General features: G+C 55.3%; 1 protein-coding gene across 2 annotated transcripts; it reads left to right on the top strand.

Annotated features, from left to right (window-relative positions):
- Window positions 1-33: 33 nt before the first annotated feature.
- F11R (F11 receptor) lies at window positions 34-19,524 on the top strand. Of its 2 annotated transcripts, XM_053914849.2 has the most exons (11): window positions 34-194; window positions 16,933-17,001; window positions 17,122-17,229; window positions 17,409-17,555; window positions 17,713-17,915; window positions 18,076-18,178; window positions 18,296-18,403; window positions 18,619-18,631; window positions 18,933-18,981; window positions 19,075-19,142; window positions 19,390-19,524. In XM_053914849.2, exons 1-10 carry the CDS (start codon window positions 134-136, stop codon window positions 19,108-19,110), a joined length of 897 nt encoding a protein of 298 aa, XP_053770824.1. In that variant the 5' UTR covers window positions 34-133; the 3' UTR covers window positions 19,111-19,142; window positions 19,390-19,524. The 2 variants fall into 2 exon arrangements, with proteins under 2 accessions (XP_053770824.1, XP_053770823.1); XM_053914848.1 differs by lacking the exon at window positions 19,390-19,524 and having other exon boundaries at window positions 35-194; window positions 19,075-19,215.
- Window positions 19,525-20,810: the final 1,286 nt, after the last annotated feature.

Consider the following 20,810-nt stretch of genomic DNA (forward strand, 5'->3'; position numbering starts at 1 on the left):
CGCCGGCCAATCGGGCGCGGAGGGCGGGCCGGCGGGCTCAACCTGCCGCCAGAGCCCCGTCCGCGCGGTTGTGTCCGAAGCTGGGTCTGTGCCCGGGCTCGGCTGCCGCCGGCGCGTCGCGAACCCGGTCGCGATGGGGACGAAGGGGAAGGTCGGGAGGACACAGTTGCTTCTCTTCGCGGCGGTGGTCCTGTGTAAGTTCCCGGGTTTCGGGAGGGATCGGTGCGTCGGGTCGGGGGAACACGGCCGTGCCCGCGGGCGGGGACGGGTCAGACCGGCCGACCTCGCCCTCCGCGTCCCTCCGCCGCTCCCGGCCCGGTCCCCTCCTCCCTTCCGCCCACCGGTGCGCGGCTGGCTCCCCTCCCCCACACCGGGAGTCGTGCTCGCTCCTCTGACACCCACCGGGGGGGGGCGCTGAGCGCTCCGGGCCCCCACCGAGAGGAACCGCGTGGGTCGAGTCTGCTCGCTCGCGGCCGCACGGACGGGCGGGGGCCCTGCCCACCACACCTGCCCGGCCCCGCCCCTGCGCACCTCCCGGGAGGGCGCGGGCCCCCGGGACGCGCAGCCGCGAGCCTCGCCGCCCGACTCCCCGGGCCCCGGCGCGTCCTGCTCCCGAAGGGACCCCAGAAGTCCGACGGGGCGGCGGTGGCGGAAGGGGTCTCTGTACCCTCCCCTGCTCTGCGAGAGCGTCCGAGCGCAAAGTCCGAGGAGGAGATGAAATTGAAATCTGAGTTTTCACAGAAAGCAGTGTTCAAAGTCCCTTTCTCGAATTACTGCCTGAATGAACGGTGTTGACTGAGTGGGTGGCCGAGGGCGGAGGAGCCCGGACCCCGCGGGCGCCAGGAGGCCGCCGCCCCACGGGCCCGCGTGGGCCGCCTGCTGCCTGACTGTCGGTGCTTCTGCGCGCAGTTGTGTGAGCACGCGGTCTGCGGAACCTCTTTCCCCTCAAGGTCCATGTTTTGGGAAGCGTTCGAAGGAAAGAACCCTGACAACCCCTCGTGGTAGTGCCAGGTCCATTCGTTTCGCCAAGTTCACTTGGAAGGGGAGGTCGGTTCCCTGCCGCAGTCTGGGCCAGCGACTGCATTTGTCAGGCTTGTAAGCTCCCTGGGGTGCCCTTCCCTCCTTCTTCTCCTTCCTCACTTCCTGTGTCACCCAACAGTCCCGCACCGGTGGCACCGGACGGTTGGGAGAGCGCTGTTCTGAGCTCCGCGCGAGTCCTCTCGTCTCTGCAGGGGATCCGGAGACAGCGCCTCAGAGGCAGCCCCAGCAGATGGGGCCTGAGCCTGACCGTGCGTCCTGAGTGGTCACATCTCCAGGGATGGAGGAACTGACCCTGTGACTAAATCACACCGGGGAGAATGATTTGATTTGTACTGAGGCTGCAATGGGAGCTGGGCCCCGGCCTGGGGTCTAGTGTGGCTTTGCGTTGTTGGCGATCTCCAGCCAGTATCTCAGCCTTTTCACGTGTAAGAGAGAACGGCGGGCATGCACTACTCCCTTCCGTCCGGGATGATGGCCGCACTACGTGTAGGTGAAGGCAGTAGTGGGCATCCCTCTGGGTTTTGTAAGGATGAAAAGCAGGGAGACACCCCGATAGATCCCAGTGGCAAGAGTAAGAAAGAAGTAAGGTCTTGTCTTGGGTGTCACGTCCGTCCTGGAACCCCCAGGACGCCAGAAGTAGGTATAGATGCCCACGTGCCCTCCCTCCAGGGCTGCTCCTCCTCTCGGGCCTGCCAGCTGGGAGAAAGCAGGGCAAGATATGCAAAGGCCCAGCCCCATCTTGGGGAATCTGGTAGGGAGGGCGGCCTGAGCCTGCTGGGGCATCAGTGACCCAGGTGACCCAGAGCAGCAGCCCTCCCACCCCCCAGCACCTGTGCTTGAAGAGTCTCCAGCTGTCTCCCAGGCAGTGTGGCCTGTGAAGAGAACAGACTTTGGGGGGGAATGGACACTTTGGAATTGTGTCCATTGCTCTGTCTGCCCCCCACCAGACACACTCCAGGATGGGGGAACTGCTGTGGGTGGGTTTGTGCGTCCTCCTGCTTCCTGCTGATGTTGCTTCTAGTTTTGCTGTTCAGGGTTGATTTAACCTCAGAACTGTAGACGGTGAGTCACTCCTCGGGCCTGCTCCCCTCCCCTGGTGAAGTTACTCTCAGGAAGAATTGTTCCCTTGAAACCAGAAACTAGAAACTACCGACAACAGCTAGAGCTGGGCAGTGAGTGGTCGCGGGGATCTCTGTACGTTAGAGCTGCTGGGATTTTTTACCCTTTTAAAAAGTTTATTTAGAGTAGGTTAATACCTTGGCATGGTTCGAGAGTTGAAATGATATTAAAGGCCCTGACTGGTGAGGCTCCCTAGGTTGGGCGTCGCCCTGCAAAGGAAAGGTCACCAGCTGATCTCAGTGTTTCTTTCTGACATCTTGTTTCTCTCTTTCTCCCTCCCCTCTCTCTAAAAATACTGTAAATAAACAACATCTTTTAAAAAATGCTATTAAAGGGGTGGGGATGTCTCACTCCCACCCTGTCCCTGCTCATAGTTTCTTCTGTACCCTTCCAGCGCTTTGTTGTACAGATCCAAGTATGTATCAATATCTACTTTTCCCTTCTCTTACACAAGGAGACACACTGTATACATCCTAGTGTATCCTTCGTCTTGGTTATTTCACTGAGTGTACCCTGAAAAGCTTGTCATATTGGTGTTACAGGTGTTGGGGCCTTGGCGTTAACGTGCCCACCTAGTCAGCTGGGGGTCGAGGCACCTGTGCTGTGGACACAGAAGTGGCTGCCACCCCTGCTCAAACCCAGACTGAAAAGCTACACATTTTATGTGGTACATTAGGAAGTAATGGAGCTTCTTTTTTGCATGTTTGCATTGAGGGAGAGACCTTGGAGATCTGTAAACTCAAGCCTGCTTCCTTTTCATAAGTTCAGGAAGGGTCTGAGTGACCCCTCGCCAAATGCAATTGTGGAAGAGTTTTCGGCATTTCGAGGGGATTGTGGGAAGCGGTGTGAGTGGACGTGCACGGGGGTTTTCCAGGCATTGAAAGCCCGGAGCTCATCTGCCTGGGACTCCCTGATAAGCAGAGTTTCTGTCCAAAGTCTGGCTTGTGTCTTTGTTTCTCTAGGTGGGGGGAGGACAGGAGGAAGCAGCTGGCTGGCAGGAAGTTTGATCCCAGGGTGGGGGCAGGCAGGCTCAGCCTTCCTTTGGAATGGGGAGAAGGGTGGGGGAGGGGAGGAGCTGAGCTGGTAGAACTGGAAATTCTGCTGAGAGCGGGCAGGAGGGGCCGTATGAAAGCCCTCCTGGGCAGCAGGGCCCTTATGGCTCCCTGCAATCCTCAGAGGGCCGCTGACGTCACCGAAGGTGCAGCCAGGGGTGGCCGTTCGGACTTGCTTGCCTATTGTTTGTCTCGCAGCGAGTGTTTGTCCTGCGGACACATTCCTACTAGGTCCCATCCCCACCTCCAGGAGTGCCAGGTGGTGGCAGCCAACTGGGCAGGCTGCAGTGGAAGCCCTGCCTCTGGGTTCTGATCGGACAGCACTGTGGAATCCACCTGTGAATCCAGTAAACATTGGTGTCTGTTCCTGGTTCTTAGCACCGTGCCAGGGATTAGGGCTATGGAGAAGCTCTGAGGGAAGCCGGAGGTATTGGTAAGACAGGTAGCCCACAGTAAGGTAAACTGAGTACACTGCAGCTGGCGGCTGCTGGGGCCCGGGCCCTCCTCCCTGTTCCCAGGCTGCAGCTCCCGCCCAGCTGGAGGGTCCTGTGAGGCTCATGTCTAGAGGGGAAGTTCGGATGAATTTGTGGAGAAAACCAGAGGCTGGCTGGCTAGCTTCTCTCCGTCCTTTTCCTTCCTTTGTTCCGTTTTTTTCTTTTTTTTAAAAAAACAAATTCCACCAAAATCACAGCACCCTGGCTGGTGTGACTTAGTTGGTTGGAGCATCATCCTGTGATCGAAAGTTTGTGGGTTTGATTCCTGGTCAGGGCACGTGTCTAGGCTGCAGGCTTGTTCCGGTCCGGGCGCAGGCCTGTGCGGCACCCCCCTGCTCCCCCCCCCCCCCCGCCCCATCCCAGATGTGAGCCATCCCCAATGGATGCCTCTCTCTCTAGTAGCAGTGGAGAAAAATATATGTCCTTGGGTGAGGAAAACACAATCATAGCAAGAAAGCAACTTAAAATTCCAATCGGTAACAGGGTGTAGAGAGAAAACAAACATTTCTTAACAAAGCAGTAAAAGAAGTAACTTTTCTGTTGTGGGTTTGACCCGATTGTGCGAGGGATGGTTGTTGGGTTCTGTTGAGTGGGTGCCTCCACCCTCTGTGACCACCGCTGTCCCTCTGGGCAAAGCAACCTTAGAAGCTGAGGAGGGTGCAAACATAACCAGGCTCCCCTGTCTCCAAGGGGCTGCAGGCACACGTTAACCAAGTAAAATACAGAGCAAGCTGAGAGTGAGGGGCCCCCTGTAAGTCTCCGGGCCGAGTGGGGCCGTTCTGAGGGGAGTGGGCACCTGTGAGGCGGCCCCAGAGGCTCTCGTGGACGCTAACAATGCAGAAAAGATGGGCAGCAAATGTCCAGTCAGCCTCAAGATTAGTTTCCTCTTGGGAGGTTCCTTGAAAATCATTGTTGTCCCCTTTAGTCAAGTATCTGGTTCATTGAGTTGTAAATACGTTCTGGGGAAAAAAGACACTTGGGCGTCAGTGGTTGCAAGAAAGACTCCCTCTAGCAGGTGAATCAGGGCGGATTTGGTTTGGAAAAATACATGTTGCCTCACATTTCTTCGTTGGGAGGGAACAGTTCTGATTTAAAAGCAGACATTGCATAATTATCTCTACCAGAGTTATGTGCAGAAAGTTACTCCGGGGGAGGGTGGCAGTTGCCGGAGGAAAGGGGGGGATTGGTTTATAAGGTGTATGATTGTCCAGCCACCATGCTGTACACCTTAAATTACTATGGAGCGATACTGCATGTAAGCTGCCATACAAAAGAGAACAGAGCAAGTATGTGTAAGGGCCTTAGTAGTTCCCTCTCCAGGACAGTTTCACCCTCTCCCAAACCATCGCCAAGGAGAAGGGGGAACGCCCCCCGGGGCAACACGGTGCCAGCCTCCTCCTCGCCCCTCTTTCCAAGTCGCACATGGGCCTCCTACAGCCCCTCCTGGGGACGTGGCTTTCCTCAGCAGAGTCAGACTCCTCCACGAGAGCTTCCCAGCAAACCTATGCAGTAATTCCATTAAATTAGACACTGAGCTCAGCAAACTGGGGAGCTGAACCAGACACCGCGCCTGCGTCCTCTGGAAGCCACGGCGCTTCACCAAGCCTGGTGTCCTAGGAGGCCACAGCGTGTACAGGTTCATTCATACACTCGGGGGGCTGCCTGGCCCTCTGTACTCGGGACTTAATCCTCCAGGTGGCCAGGCACCTGGACCAGCAGAAGAAGAGGAGGAGGAGGGAAAATTCCGCTGGGTAGATACATGGCAGAAGCCAAAAGAGCGATGTGAATGGGCAGAGCCCAGCGCAGATGGGGTGCGCGGGACCCTGGCAGGCCCAGGAGAGGGCCAGGCTGGGGAGAACCAGGAATTGGGCAGAATGCCGGAACAGCAGCCTCAACAGCCTGCCTATCTCCGAGACCCTGGATGACTGCCCCCCACCCCTCCTCCCCGCCACCTGGGGCAGCCGCAGCTACTGCCAGAGCCTGCTCACCCCCTGAAAACTGGGCTTTCTGGTTTTATATCCTAGTATTAATCGAGTTGTGTTCCTCCCAGGGGCTTCTAATTAGCAGTCAAGACAAGCTTCCCATTCTTTCAGTTTAATTTAGAGCTGGCTTGTCTAATTTTGCGTGCAGAAGTTAATTTGGGCATTAAAACAGATACATTTTGGCCATGTTAAGTAGATCACTTCTACTTAAATCTTCCCATTTCTGTAAGTATCTGCAAGTAAGTAGTCTTTCCAGTAACAGCACTTGCCCATCTCAGCCCTCCCACGCATCCCATCCTCCCCTCTCCCCTCCATAAAGATCCTCAGTTGCCTGCGAATCTCCGAAATGAGCCAGAGGAGGAAGTGCCCCTCATCCTCGGAGCCGAACGGAGTGCAGACTTTTGTATATCCAGCAGAAGTTTTTGTTAAGTGCCCCCAGAAAGCAGCTCCAGCTGAAAGCCAACATTAAACATGCGCCATCCATGTTTCTCTTGTCCTGGCCCAGTCTGGTTTCTTCTCAAACCCTAACCTCTAACTCTACCTCGAGGTCTTTAAAACAGAGAAATCCAGCCTCTAACCTTATAACAGCAGGAGGTCATCATTTCCAAGAAACCCACCCAAGCTCGCCTGGTGCAAATCGAGAAGGTGGGGGGGACCCAACTGGCCCTGGCTGGTGCCTCTCGCGTTCTGGTCTGTGAGGTGGTCCTGGGTGGGCTTCTCTCTGGAATCCCACCATTCTACCCCTGGCGAGATGAGACAGTCCGGGTCCCTGCAAGTGAGCCAGCGGGGCTGCACAGGCTCAGGAGAGAAAGACCCAGCCCCACCTGGGGTCCCATTATGTGACCGGACAGGGGCTGCCTAGGGCCAGCTACTGTGTGTGGGCTCTTGACTTGGTGCAGGAAAGACTTCACAGCACGAGGCCACGTGACTGTGAGGGTATGCTTATTAAAGTCGGGGGCAGTGACACAAGGAAGGGCTCAGCAGACAAGAAGCAACAGGGGAGCCCGGGCCGGGCTGCCCTAGCTCAGTGGAAGTCAGAGGAAAGACGGTTCAGGAGATCAGCCTGGGACCAGCTGCCAGCTGCCCATTGCCCTAGAGTTCAGGAGCCAGTGTGCCTGGGGGGGAAGAAGTGGGGGGAGTACCCACTGGGCCCTTGGTCTCCAGGCTTGTATCATTTTTATCATCAGTTGTCCGGTGTCCTTGCAGGGCCAGGTCTCCACTGAATGGTCAGTGGTAGGGTAGGGGGTTTTCAGTCATTGTAATTGGTTCTGGCGTTGCCCACCAGGTCTTGCTGCTTTTCTGGGCCTGGAGCTGAAACACAATGGAGGCCTAGATGTTGTCTCCAGGGAGGAAAGGGCAGGGGAGCAGAGGACACGCCTGGGGGTGAGGTCCTTGTTTTCCCAGTTTGGCCCCCTGCCAGGCACTCCGCCCTGCTGGCCATCTGCAATCTGGCTGTGAATTGCTCAGCCATTGCGTTCAGCAGTCTGTCTGTCTCCCCACTCCGCTTGCCAAGGACTTTTCCTAGCTTCCTGCTATGTGGTCTCTTGTCCTCCTAATAAATGTGAATGTGTGGGGTATGTATAGTGTGTATATATTAACTGAATACCCTTTAAACAACCCTTGTGCGGCATCCCACTGTGTGGGTGTGACAGAATTTCCCTGCTTGTTCACTTTTTGTTGGGCATTTAGGTTTTCTCTTTCCTCCTCGGACCTTCACACTTAACTTGGGTAAGTTTCCCACCTTGCTGTTTGTAGCAGTGTGATCTGGGGCGCCTGCGCTAACTCTCACTGTTCTCACCTGTAAAATGGACGGTAACAATAGTAGTCGTCTTGGGATTTTTGCGAGGATTTAAGGAGATGGGGTATATCAGGCACAAGTCTCAATGTGGGGGCTCATGTCCCCTCTGCCATCAGCCCAGTGGTCTGGGCCGTCCCAAGACCGTGCTCAGATTCCAGAGATGGGAATGTAGGCTGTGCTTCAGTCAGTGTAAGAGAAGCCTGCGGGATAAGTACGTACATAGGTATGTCTCTACAATTTGCCACAGTTGTTACTATTACCAGATACAGAGTGATTTTTAGATGTTACATCCCCAGTCTTGCAGATCCCCCTCCAGTCCCGTCTGGACTGTGTGAGAACATGCGGCACCGACTTGGGTACTGAAGCCTGAGTGGCCCCTGCCCCTTCTCCAGCCCTAACTCACCTTCCCTTCCACCTCCTACCCTGTGCTTTCCCACCTCCCTGTTCTCAGCCACACTGCTGCAGGGCAGCGTTTTCTCCGGCCCTTTTCCTTCCGGGAAATTTATCAGACTCACATACATCTTCAGGGTCTCGCTGTAGTAATGTCCTATTTCTTACTCATCTGTTAACTCATTTCACCTTTAAAGTTTTATTGAATCACTAAGTGCTTCCTGGTGTGATGCTGTTCTTATTCTTTATCATCTCCTATTTCCTCTTTTTTTTTTTTTTTTTTTTTTTGGTCTTTGTTTCTGCCTATTCTGGCGTTGTTTTATTTATTTTCCTTTTTGTGATTTGGTTATTTTCCTTTTTATTTCCCTTTCCCACTCCTTTGGTCATATTTGCATAAAATGTATTAAAATGTATTAAATATGCACTTAATTCATATTTACTTACTACACAAATGTAGAACATAGAAAGGCTGCCTGTGGTCTAATTTCTCAGATCTGTGCAGTGCCATGTATTTGGAATCCACTGTTAGAGATTTTTTTAAACAGTCCTCACCCAAGGATACATTCACTGATGAGAGAGAAAAAGAGAAACAGAGGAACATCGCTTGGCCGCCTCCCATTCCAACCCTGACCAGGGATCAAACCCACAACCTTTTGGTGTATGGGATGACATGCCAACCAAGGAACCACCAGGCCAGGGCTCTTAGGACATTTTTTATGCGTGCACAAGGTTATCGTTACAATCTGTAGGAGTAGGGTCAGTGCTGGCTTCGGCAGCACATGTGCCGAGATTGGAACAGCGCAGAGGTCAGCTTGGCCCCGTGCGCGGGGTGAGGGCGAGAGGCAGATTCGCTCAGCGTTCCTCCCTGCTGGGTGCTCTCACACCCTGTGATGGGAAGGAAGGGGTCCACAGCACAATGTATGGCACTCGCTAGCAAAATGGTGACTCTTCATTACACAGATATTTGTGTGAGGCAGTGTGTGAAGTGAAAACGGAGCTGAGTTACGCCTGGGCTCTTCGTGCTAATACAGTGACACGCACTTCTGTCATAACCCTTCAAAGTACAATAAAGCTAGGATCGTATTTTACATGTCTTCTTTTCCATTTTGGACCTGTCTCTACATCAGTATAGACTGACCTGCCTCGACCTTTGGGGCAGCACTCTGGCTTCTGCCGTGTGAGGTGTCGGTGTGTTGGAGCCAGATAGCCTGGGCGAGAAGCCTTGCTCTGCTTCGCAGCCTGCAGCGAGTCACTTACCTTCTGGGCCCCGGTTTAAGTCCTGTAAGCTGGGAGCAGCAATGACATTGACCTCACAGCAGGACTGTGGGGGGCAGCGGTTTAGACCCTGATGGGAAGGGCTCAGAGGAGGGCCTGGCACAGAGTAGGAAAGACGCCAGCTGGCGTCCTCTTATTCCTGCCAGTCTTTCATTCATTCGGTTGTGCTCCGTAGCGTGTCCAGAGTCCAGACACGGTGAATGAAAGGGGTAGGAGAAGTCTTTTACTTCTTACACACACACTCCCAGTTGGGACCTGGCCCACAACCCAGGCATGTGCCCTGACTGGGAACCAAACTGGTGACCCTCTGGTTCATAGGTCGGCGCTCAATCCACTGAGCCACACCAGCCAGGACAGGAGGAGAAGTCTTTTAAAGGTCTTCGAGAGTTCTGCCGACTTTTTTAAAAAAGCAGTTACTTTTCTCTTGTTGGGATACAGTTGGCACACGGCGTGAAGCTGGTTTCAGGTGTGCAGCGTGGGGACTCGATATTCAGTCGTTGCGAAAGGGTCACCGCGGTCTAGTGCAACCGTCCCCATGGCGTAACAGAATCTAAATCTTTTTAGAGGGAGAGACAGAGAGAAACATTGATTTGTCGTTCCACTTATTTTTGCATTTGTTGGTTGCTTCTTGACCGGAGATCAAACCCGCAGCCCTGGCGGAGGGACGGTGATGCGCCGACCCGCTGAGCTCCATTGTCTGCTGGCAGACACACCTGGCCGTTGTAGAAAATGCGGCAGTGGGTGTGGGGGTGCAACCTTTTGGGCTAGCGTTTGCGTTTTCTTCTGGCAAATACCCAAAAGTGAAGTTGCGACAGTGTGTGGTAGTTGTGTTTTTAATGTTTTCGGGGATCTCCTCCATACTGTTTACCGTGGTGTCTGCATCAGTTTATACCCCCACCAGCCGTGCACAGAGGTTCCCTTTCTCCACACCCTCACCCACACTCGTCGTTTCTTGCCTTTCGGATAATGCCTGTTCCAGCAGATGTGAGGTGGTGACGTACTGGGGCTTTTATTTGTGTTTCCCTGGGCATCTTCTCTTGTACCTGTTGGCCATTTGTATGTCTTAGGAAAAATGTCTGTTTAGAACCTTGGCCCACTTTTTAATTTATTTTTAAAGATTTTTTTAAAAATTATTTTTAGAAAGGAGGGGAGAAGGGCGGGGGAGAAAGAAGGAGGGAAGCAGATCGGCTGCATCTCGTGAGCACCCTGACTGGGGATCAGACCCGTAACCTGGGCATGTACTCTGACCGGGAATTGAACCCATGACCTTTTGGTTTGTGGGATGACGCCCAAACCACTGAGCCACCCTGGTTAGGGCAGCCTCAGCCCATTTTTTAATTGTACTCTTTGTGGCGGGGTGTGTGTGTGCGGGGGGTGTTGCTTTCAAGTCTTATGAGTTCTTTCTGTATTTTGGACATTAACTCCTTATCAGATACATGATTTGCAAACATTTTCTCCCATTGGTGGGCCGACTTTTCAGTTCGTTGGTGGTTTCCGCTGTGGCCTTCCCTTGTGCAGAAGCGTTATCGTGCTGGGCAGGGGTCAGACAGAGTGCCTGCCGTCATGGGCGCCCCGGACCTTGGGGTTCCTCTGCTCCAGCTGCCATCACAAGATGCCGAAGACCACAGGAGATACTCATGGTCCTGCAGCTGGACGTCTGGTGTCAGCGTGCAGGGAGGGCTGGTGTCTTTGGAGGCCTCTCTCCTTGGCTTGCCCACGCCACCCTCTTGCTACCCTTCACTTAGGCCTGTGTGTGTGCACACCAGCTCCCAGTCCAGTCTAGGGAGGGCATGTCCTGGGGGCTTCATTTCAGCCCAGTCACCACGTCAATGGTGCCGTCTTCCAGTGCGGTCACATGTTGAGGCATTGGCGGTGGGGCTTTCGAGGGAGCACAATCTAGTCCCTAATTGCCCCTAACCGTTCTGAGGGTGAACTCTGCTCCCTGCTGGTCATCTAGAGCTGGTGTCACCAAACCTCCTGGAACTCCTCCCACGCTCCTCCCTTTGCCCCGCTCCCCAGGGGACAGTCCTCTGCAGTTGTCACCTGCAGAGGGAGTGAGGGGGGGAATGTCCCGGGCAGAGAACTTTACTTCTGTTTCAAACTATGAAGCAAATTTGAAAAATTGTCTTTAAGTTATGAATCAAAGCTTTTAAATATATGTATAGATCTTATTTATTTTTAGAGAGAGTGGAAGGGAGAAAGAAAGAGAACATGAATGGATTGCCTCTCGTGCACTTCCCTGCTGGGGACCTGGCCTACAACCCGGGAAGGTGCCCTGACTGGGAATCGAACCTATGACCCTTTGGTTCACAGACTGGCACTCAATCCACGGAGCCACACCAGCCAGGGCATGAATCTAAGTTTTTTTAAAAAGGTTAGTAGAGCACTCCTTTTACCCCCTGAGAGCTGAACAGTTGGGGGAGGGGGAAACACTTTGCTAGTATTAAAATTGTTTAAAGATTGGGTTTTAAATAAAATTTTCTTTCTTCTTCTTCTGGGCATGCCCTGTCTGCCAGTTTGAAAAATAGGTTCGTCTTTGTAGATAAACCTTAGTGCGGGGATGTGAGAGTGGATAGTCTGCTGTGACTCATCTGTTACGGTTCTGTGTTGCTCAGCGCAGACCCGTAGCAGACGTTGCACTTCGTGCTGAGTACACTCAGCACAGCAATGAACGTGTGGCCCCTGCCCCCTGGGGTTAAGTGTCTGGTGGGGAGGCGTGCCAGCGTGTGGGTGATGTCATGACGTGGGACGTGCTTCCACAGGGGTTTGCACCGGGCACTGGAAGTGCTGGTTCTGGTGAGCATAGGTCCTTTCCTGCGAAACAATGTGGGTGTGCAAGAAAGAGGGGAAAGGGCGTTCCTTGCAGCGGGAGCGCTGGTTAGGAAACAGCCCGGCTTCTCTGGGAACTGTGAGCACTTTTGTTCCTGGAGGGTCAATTGCGAGAGCAGAGAGGGTGATGAAGACGATAACCTTATCACAAGGTCAGGTAGTGCGGGAACCCTTGCCTTCCTGAAGAATTTGCATGTTATCTTTTTTTTTTTTAAGGTTCTGTTTATTTATTTTTAGAAAGACAGAGAAATGTCAATGTGTGGTTGCCTCTCATGTGACCCCACTGGGGACCTGGCCCACAACCCAGGCCTGTGCCCTGACTGGGGATCGAACCAGTGACCCTCTGGTTTGCAGGCTGACATTCAGTCCACTGAGCCCCACAAGTGAGGGCAGATTTGCATGGTATCTTATGGTACCATGGGAACCTTGAAGCCAGTGTTGGATTGCACTCTGGGAGACACAGCACCGCCCAGCCTCTGGAGTGGCTTTTGTTTGAATCTGTGCCGACACCCAACAGCTCTGGGCTTCAGGGTCCCCGTGCAGAATAAGGGGGATGACGACAACAGTGTCACCCAACGGCAGGGCGGGGACGAGGGTCTGCGCAGTGTGCTCACAGCAGTGCCTGGCACGTAGTGAGTGCTCAGCAAACGTTGGCTCTTCCTCGGCAGTGGGGTGGAGGGTGGGCTTGAGTGGGACATATTAAACAAGGCAGAGAGGCCAGTTAGAGAACAGTGGCAATTCTGCAGGAATCCATGGCGGTAGAAGGGGCCGTGGGGATGGAGAGGAGGAATCAGCTTGAGGGACACCTGGGAGACGTCATTGATTGTAAAGCTCAGCTTTTGGTTTACTGAGTGACGGGACCGGTGGTGGTAGCCTAAAGGTGACCTAGTAAGCATGCCACCAACCTGGAGGAGGGGCGGGAAGAGAGAGGTTGTGGGCTGTGGCGTGCAGCATGCGATGGCAGGAGGGAGTGGTGTGAAGCCCCCAGAGGTGGCGGGAGGCACAGGGATGGGAGCCTGCAGCTCAGGTGAGGGGCAGTGGCAGGAGGTGGCTGGGCGTGGGCATAGGTGACTTTGGGACTGCATTAGAGAGATATGGAGGAGGAAAGGCCCAGAGTGGAATGCCGGGGATCACTCATTACGGGATGGGCAGACGAAGCAAAGTTCAAGGTGGAGAATGAGACAGAAGTCTGAGGACTGCACACAGAAACCGAGGGAGTGGAGCGCCTCCTGGGTGGGGGGGATGGGCAGGGCGCAGGTGTGAGCGAAGGCCACAGGAGGGAACCGGGAAAGCGTGTGCTGAGTGAGGTGCTTCTGAGACTGTTTTAATGGTTTTGAAACTGGGGTGTGATTTACAGCCTGTGTATGTGTTTAATGCAGTTTTCCCCCAAGAAGCTCTTATTTTATAATCAGGGCATCTTAGAATTGAGAAATACGATGGTTGGTGACCTCAGTCAAAGCGATTTTAATTCCAAGGTCAGAGCCAAAGCCACACTGCAGTTGATTGGGTGGTGAATGGGTGTGTTGGCTGGAAACGGTGTGTATATGACAAAGTGTGGGGAGACCTCTGGCTGGTGTGGCTCAGTGGGCTGAGCACTGGCCTGTGCACCAAAGGGTCACCAGTTCAATTCCCAGTCAGGGCACCAGCAGGGGGCGTGTGAGAGGCAACCACACACTGATGTTTATTTCTTTCTCCCTCCCCCTCTCTAAAATCAATACGTAAAAACTTTTTTTTTAAAATAATTTTGGAGAGAAAGGGAACTTCCAGCTAGAGGGGATGCAAGATTAAGTGAAGGTTTTCTGTACATGAAAGGGCCAAAAGTCTATTGATTATTGATGCCTTTGACTTTGTGGCTTTTCTTGTGAACCTAGAGTAAATTAAACATCACAGTGGAAAGGCTGAAATTCCCTTCTGTTTTGTGTACCATGTGCATTAGTAGGACATTGGTATATGTGCACAGTGTGCCAATTATAAGTTCAAGGTCAGGGGCCACAGGGTGCCATGAGGAGGAGGCCAGGGGAAACAGAACAGATGAGGAGGTGGGCGGGGAAACTGTGGGCGTGCCAGAGAGGCAGGATGTGGCAAGAGAGGGCCTCCTGCCTGCTTGCCTGTCCAAGAGGGGTCTAGAGAAGGGTGTCTGCAAGGCAGCCCCAGTGGTAGAGGAGAGGTGGTTTGGTGGGCTGAAGGGTACACATTTTCCAGGCAGAATTTATATTTATTGATTTATGTATGTGTAATTGAAGAGAGTATTGAAGTCAGAAAGTGAAGTGTTTGCTGCAGGACTTTGGGCCGGTGGCGATAAGACATCATAATTACTTGGTGTTTCCTGTGGGTCCGACACTTTTCGAAGCACTTTGTATTATAGCTTGTGGAACTCTCAGCAACAGCCTTGTGATACAGAAACAGTTTTCACCCCCATTTTACAAATGGGCCAATGAGGTCGAATGTGACTGATGGGTTTCCTGGGTCACACAGCCTGGTAAGCAGCAGAGGTGGGGTTTGAATGCATGCAGCCTGGTCCCAGAGGCCTGATCAGGAACAGGGAGGCGGCTGGGCCAGGCCAGCCAGTGTCCTATGGCGACAGGAAGGGCGTGGTGGTGAGGCTGGGCTGGTGGTCTGGCATGACCCCAAGCCACAGAGTTCTGAGTAGGGGCAGCCAGGCCCGGGGCCAGTAGCCCTGCCCAGAGGGAGGAGGGTGGCTTGCAGGTGAAGGACCCTGGGAAGAGAAGCCTGGAGTCGGCAGAGGAGTCAGGATGAGTGAGGAGGAGACGTCTGGGGCGTGGGTGTAATTCCTGAGCGTGTTCTGGATCCGATGATCTGAGAGCAAAGGAGCTGTAACTTGCAGGCAGCAGCAGTGCAGAACTGACCGCCAAGTTCATATTCAGGGCTTTTTATAAAATTTATTGGTTTTGGTGTTACCCTTTATTTCAAAGGCTAGTTTTTAGTCTTATTAGGAACTGCTCTTTACGTGGGCAGTGCCGTGGCCTGGATTGCTCTGAGGTGTGAGTTATTGTCCCAAGACATTTATCAGGGACTGCTCTTGGGGTCCAGGCCTGTGGGGAGGAGGGCAAGGAAGCGGGATTGGGCAGCAGAAGTCCCACGAGGCCCCGGCCAGCCCCAGGGGGGGACCTCGTGTTGGGGAGCAGGGGCTGTGTGTGTCTGCCCCCTCAGCAATCAGTCCCGGATGCTGGCTGCCCCTGGTAGGGCTGCATTTTGGCTGCTCTCAGAGGGTGGCTGGCTGAGGGCCTTCTTGAGGCAGCGGCCCCAGCGTTCAGGAGGAGTCCTTCCTTCCTGAAGGTGTCTGGTTCACGCATCGGTGCCTGTCACAGGCAGCAAATTGTAAAATCTGAGAATCTTAAAAACGCAAAGTTCTGGTCACTAAAGCAGAGAAAGCTGACTTGGACAGCAGTCAAAGCATTTCATTATCAGCACTCTTGGTGGGAACTGAGAGACTTGCATGTCCTCAGTGTTCGGTTTACAATGTTACTTAATTTCTGTGTCTGTTACTACATTTAATTATGGATTGGACATTGAAGTGTAATGCCAAATACACAGATACCGGGTAACATTATTGGAAAGAAATTATAGGTAAAGTGGGCCTGACTTTCCTTGGTTGTAACTCGAGGACACTGTTTCATTGCCCTTGGAGAAGGAGGGAGGGGGAGGGAGGGAGAGACAGTGATTAGTTGTCTCTTTTAGACTCCTCGCCCCAGGATCAAACCCGCAACCTCCCGGTGTTCTGTTCGGGAGGACGCTCCAACCCGCTGAGCCCCCTGGTCAGGGCAAGGTGGGCGTGACTTTGGAAATGGTAGCATTTCATTCCATCACGTGTCTCCCTCAGACCAAGAGCTTTTCTGAGAAACACCGTGGTTTCTAAGAAAAAGGGGAAAGGGCGTGTGGGGGTGGACTGGGTGCTTGTTTCAGTGGGCATCTCCTTGTGGGGAAGGCGTCTCCTGCCCCTTACCCTGGAGGGCGGGCCGTTCTCTCATCTGTAATCCAGATTAATTTACAGCGTCTGTCAGATTTTCTAAAATGTGTGTTGACCTCCTTTTAGCCTTCCCCGGTGGAGGCGAGCGAGCGGAGGGGCCTCCGGGATCTGGGGTCCATGGCCCAGGAGGGGCACACGAGGTGCTCACATTTATCTGAGAAAGCAGGACCCGCACTGGAGGCCGGAAGTGCGGCTTCCTGAGTGTGTGGCAGCGTGAATGAGAGGGTAATTGTGTAAATGCCATCAGTGGCTCCTGGAGTTCGGCCCCTCCTGGGCTTCCTCCCACTGTGTTACCAGTGAGCCTCACCTCTCCCCACCGCCCCCCCACCCCCCACCCCCTGCCACTCACCACCACCCTCTCCCTCCCTCCCTCCTCCTTCTGGCAGGAGATGATCTGCTTGACCCTGGGCCAGTCCCCTCAGTGCCTCAGGTCAAACCGGAACAAGAATACTTGTCCTGCTGGTCTGCTGGGCTAGTTTCAAGGAGCAAAGGACGCTGTATTTATGGAAGCATGCCCAAACGCCCCAAATCCCCTACAAATGCTGAGGACCTCCCCCCTCCCTTGCCCCCTCCTTCAGTCCTGGGGCTTCCTGCCAGGGCCATTGGTGAGTCTGCGATGGCTCAGGACCCGACTGACTGTTCCTGTTCCTGAAGCTGCTCTTGGACGGGTGGGAGTCAAAATAGATTGCTAGGAGTCAAGGGAGGTGGGGGGGTGGGATAAAAAGTGACAGAAGTTGCATTTGAAAGAAATGTTCCATTTCCACTGATAAAAGAAGTATTGGCCTGTGGTTGTAGCAAAAAGCTTTGGAAGGAGGTTGCTCAGGGTATTGGTGAGGCAGGGGGACACTGGGAGGAGCCGGACTCGCCTGAGCCCCTCTGCCTTGGGGCCTCAGCCTGGAGAGGCCCCCCTGCAATGCCTTCACCGCTGCCCACCTCTGACGGGACCACCTCTCCTTCGGCTCAGGCTCGCTGGCGCGGGGCAGGGGAGCAGTGTACACTTCGGAATCTGACGTCCGAGTTCCTGAGAATAAACGTGAGTTGGTGGGGGCTGTGGAGGTGGAGGGGGTGAGCAGGCCAAAGGTCCCTGGGGACCCTCCCGTCTTGCCCAGTTGCTGCTGCCCCTTCCTCCCACTCACTGTGAGCCTGTCTGCAGCTGCCAAGTTGTCCTGCTCCTACTCCGGCTTCTCCTCTCCCCGGGTGGAGTGGAAGTTTGCCCAGGGTGACATCACCAGCCTCGTCTGCTATAACAACAAGATCACAGGTGAGCCCTGCACCTCCTTCTCGATTGCGCCCAGATCCCAGGGAAGGGCATGCCCCGGCCCCGGCTCCAGTCTCCAGTCCCCAAGGCCTTCCCTCCACCCTTTCTGGGTGCCAGGGGCCCCCACCCCCAGTCCCTCCCAGCTCTCCAGCTCCCTCTGCCCTGGCTCCCACTCCCCACAGCCCCCTATGAGGACCGGGTCACCTTCTCGAACACTGGCATCACCTTCCACTCCGTGACCCGGAAGGACACGGGGACATACACCTGCATGGTCTCTGATGAAGGTGGCACCGCCTACGGGGAGGTCAGCGTCCAGCTCACTGTACTTGGTATGTGTCTTCCGGGCAGACTCCACGGTGCTGCCCAAGGGGACCAGTGCTTGGCGAGGGAGCGCCCGGAGCTGGTGGCTGGGGTGTCACCCTCGCCGGCTGCTTCACTCCCAGCAGCCCCCCCTGCCCTGTGACCAGCACCTGCTGTTCCCTCCAGTGCCTCCGTCGAAGCCCACCGTGAACATCCCGTCCTCTGCCACCATCGGGAGCCGGGCAGTGCTGACCTGCTTGGAGACAGACGGCTCCCCGCCCTCTCAGTACCACTGGTACCGGGACGGGGTGCCGATGCCTCTGGAGCCCAAGAGCAGCCGTGCTTTCAGCAACTCTTCCTACAGCCTGAACCCCCAGACAGGGGAGCTGGTATGGAGGGGGGAGGCAGGGAGGGTGGGGGCACGGGTGCAGAGGCCCTGAGCGGGGAGGAAGAACAAATAGCAAGGTGAGCTGGGCACTAGGGCTGCAAAACCTCAAAGGTAGGTACTTGGCTTCCTCGAGGGGACACCGGTGTGCTTTCTGCCCCCAGGTCTTCGATCCTGTCTCGGCCTCCGACACGGGAGAGTACTCCTGTGAGGCCCAGAACGGGTTTGGGACGCCCATGATGTCCGATGCCGTGCGCATGGAGGCCGGTGAGCGTGGTGGGCGGCAGGGCTGGGGCTCCGCCCTGGGTGGGGGTCGCCTTTCCTGCTGGTGTGGAGGGTGTTGCTGGTGCCATGGGTGAGCATCCTCTGGTCCGTGTCTTGTAGTGGAGCTGAATGTGGGGGGCATCGTGGCAGCTGTCCTAGTAACGCTCATTCTCCTTGGGTTGCTGATTTTCGGCATCTGGTTCGCCTACCGCCGCGGCTACTTTGACAGTAAGGACTTACCCTCAAAGGGTCTCCTTCGTCCCGTCCCGGGTTCGGGGTGCAGTTCCCGGGTGCAGTGTGAGCGCCCTCCTGACACGGAGCCGTGCGTGCTGGGCTCTTCTCCAAGGGAGCCCCCGCTGCCCACCCCTGGAGCTGCATGCTGGTCCCACCGTCCGTGCCGTGCTGCTCCACTCACACTCTCGGTCTCCCTTCCTCTCTTTCAGGGACGAAGAAAGGGTGAGTGAGGCGCTGTGCTGGGGTCGCCGAGGCTGACACTGTGGATGTGTGTGGTTTGCAGCTGCGATGTGCTGAGGGAAGGGGTGGGAGGTGGAGGCTGTGGGCTGCTAGGAAACTCATTTGAATTCTGCCTGCTCCCTGTGGCTACGCGCTGTCCCGTCTCCCTCCACACGCCCTGCTGCCCCCCAGGACCTCGTAGTTCTGGGGAGTTCTCAGTTCTGACCTCCAAAGCCGGCCAGCAGAGCTGAGGGAGAGGGGCTTGGGGTCTGAGTGCGTCCATCATCTTCCGGTTTGTCCGCAGGACCGAGAGTAAGAAGGTCATTTACAGCCAGCCCTCCGCTCGGAGTGAAGTGAGTGTGTGCCGCGTGGGGCTGGGAGCCAGGGACCTCCAACCTGTGCTGAGGTGTCCGGGGGAGTTCTGAGCTTGTGTTTTACTTCCCCAGGGGGAATTCAGACAGACCTCCTCATTCCTGGTGTGACCCTGGTCCTCCTCTGAGCTGGCCTTACTCAGGTGCTACCGGACTCTGGCCCCTGATGCTGTGGTTTCACAGGACATCATGTTTGTCTTCTGGCCCACAGGGGCCCCTTTTTCCTTCTTAGGGATGTGTTTTCAATAATGTCGGCCAGGAGCCCCCCTGCCCTGCCCCTCCATGTCTTCCTCCTTGCCTGGCGCTGTTGGGGGGCAACCTCTCCTTTCCTGTCTCTGCAAGGAAGCAAGCGGGAGTCCTGGCTGTGCCCGCTGACTTCCTTTCCCGCAGGAGCGGAGGGGCACTTGCCTCCTGGCGTGCAGCCGCCCTCGAACAGGGATTCCCGCAGCTCCGGGGACCAGCGGAAATGGTTGTTTGAGAGCAACACCAGTCTCTTCCACCTCTGCCTTCCCGTGGGAAGTGCCCCTGGGGTCCTCCTACAGCGTCCTGCAAGCAAGCAGACTGACACCACCTGTGTCTGTGGGAGAAACGGGACCTTTGGTTGCAGACAGTTTTGGGGGCCAAGAAGCACGGAGGTTCCGAGCTGGAGCTGCGCTGTGGCTGCTGAGCTGTGTGTGTGGTCTGAGCTCTTGAGTGTGTGTGTGCCGGGGGCTTCCTGGCTCTTCCGTTTGTGTGTGTGTGTGTGTTTGTAGCTGGAAATAAAAGTGTGGTTGGCGAAGGTTCTTGTGCATGGGGGAGGGAGGTTCTTGGTCTCCGGTTTTGTGCAAACAGGGAAGTGCCTGAAGCCCTGCTTCCCAGAAGCCTGGGCCGTCCCAGCTCCCTGTCCCACCGCTTCCTGGTCCCGGTCTCGGGGTGGAGCTTCCGGACCTAGGCCCAGAGCCCTCTGGTGGCGGCTGTGCACAGGGCGCTGTGCACAGGGCGCTGTGCCCACCACCACCCCCCCCAACCCCCGCCCCAGCACGTGGGCGTGTGGACACCCTCCCTGAGACTGCGGGAGAAAGCGAGCTGCGGCAGGAGGGTTTCTCACACGTTTGGAGAACGGCGTCTTCGGCAGAAGCTCACAGTGGCTGCTCCTCCTCTACCTAGTGGGGCTGCTGTCAGGAAAAGGTCACTGGAGGCAGGTTCCCGCGGCGCGAGCGTGCGTGCACGGGTCCGCCCAGCCTTGCGTGCATCCTCGCACTCTGACCCTTCACCCTGAAGTCACTGTCTCCCCGCCGGCGGGTCCCCGGTCCGTTGGTTGGTTAACCAGCAGACACGGGCTTTTCTAGCGTCCATTGCTGCTCGTCTCTGGGGAGGGCACTGAGCACCACTTTGCCGCCCTCAGCGGCCCGACCTGGAAATCCCTGACAGAACTGGGTTTTCTGTCCAGGACCCAAAAGGAACAACAAAAACCAAATCAAACCCTCAGGGAAGGGTCACACACCAATAAAAAAAAGTCCAGATGGAAATAAACTGGTGAGACAATAGAAGTAAAGATTGCGAGGCGGTTCCGGAAGAATGGGGTGTGTGCAGTGTGTTTCAGAGCCTGTTGTCACGTTGGGAGAAGGGGGGGGGGGAGGAAGGCCCTGGGGACCAGAGGTGATTCACCCTCTGTGACTTGACCACTCGGTCACCTGTGGTCACCCAGTCACTTGGTGGGTTATCTGTCAGCAGCCGTGGAACTTCCCTCAGCAGCTCAGCACCGCCCCTTCGACTGGGAAACCGTATTTGCCTTCACTGTAGAGCGTCAAAACCAATTACTTTGTAATAAA

This window comes from Desmodus rotundus, chromosome 12, assembly GCF_022682495.2.
Source record: "Desmodus rotundus isolate HL8 chromosome 12, HLdesRot8A.1, whole genome shotgun sequence".
Taxonomy (NCBI): Eukaryota; Metazoa; Chordata; class Mammalia; order Chiroptera; family Phyllostomidae; genus Desmodus; species Desmodus rotundus.

Excerpts from the sequence above, each read along its gene's own strand:
- F11R (XM_053914849.2), top strand. The coding sequence starts at position 134 with ATGGGGACGAAGGGGAAGGTCGGGAGGACACAGTTGCTTCTCTTCGCG. Across the intron at positions 17,556-17,712 it reads CGTCCAGCTCACTGTACTTG|TGCCTCCGTCGAAGCCCACC; the intron begins GTATGTGTCTTC and ends TGTTCCCTCCAG. Across the intron at positions 18,179-18,295 it reads TGCCGTGCGCATGGAGGCCG|TGGAGCTGAATGTGGGGGGC; the intron begins GTGAGCGTGGTG and ends CGTGTCTTGTAG.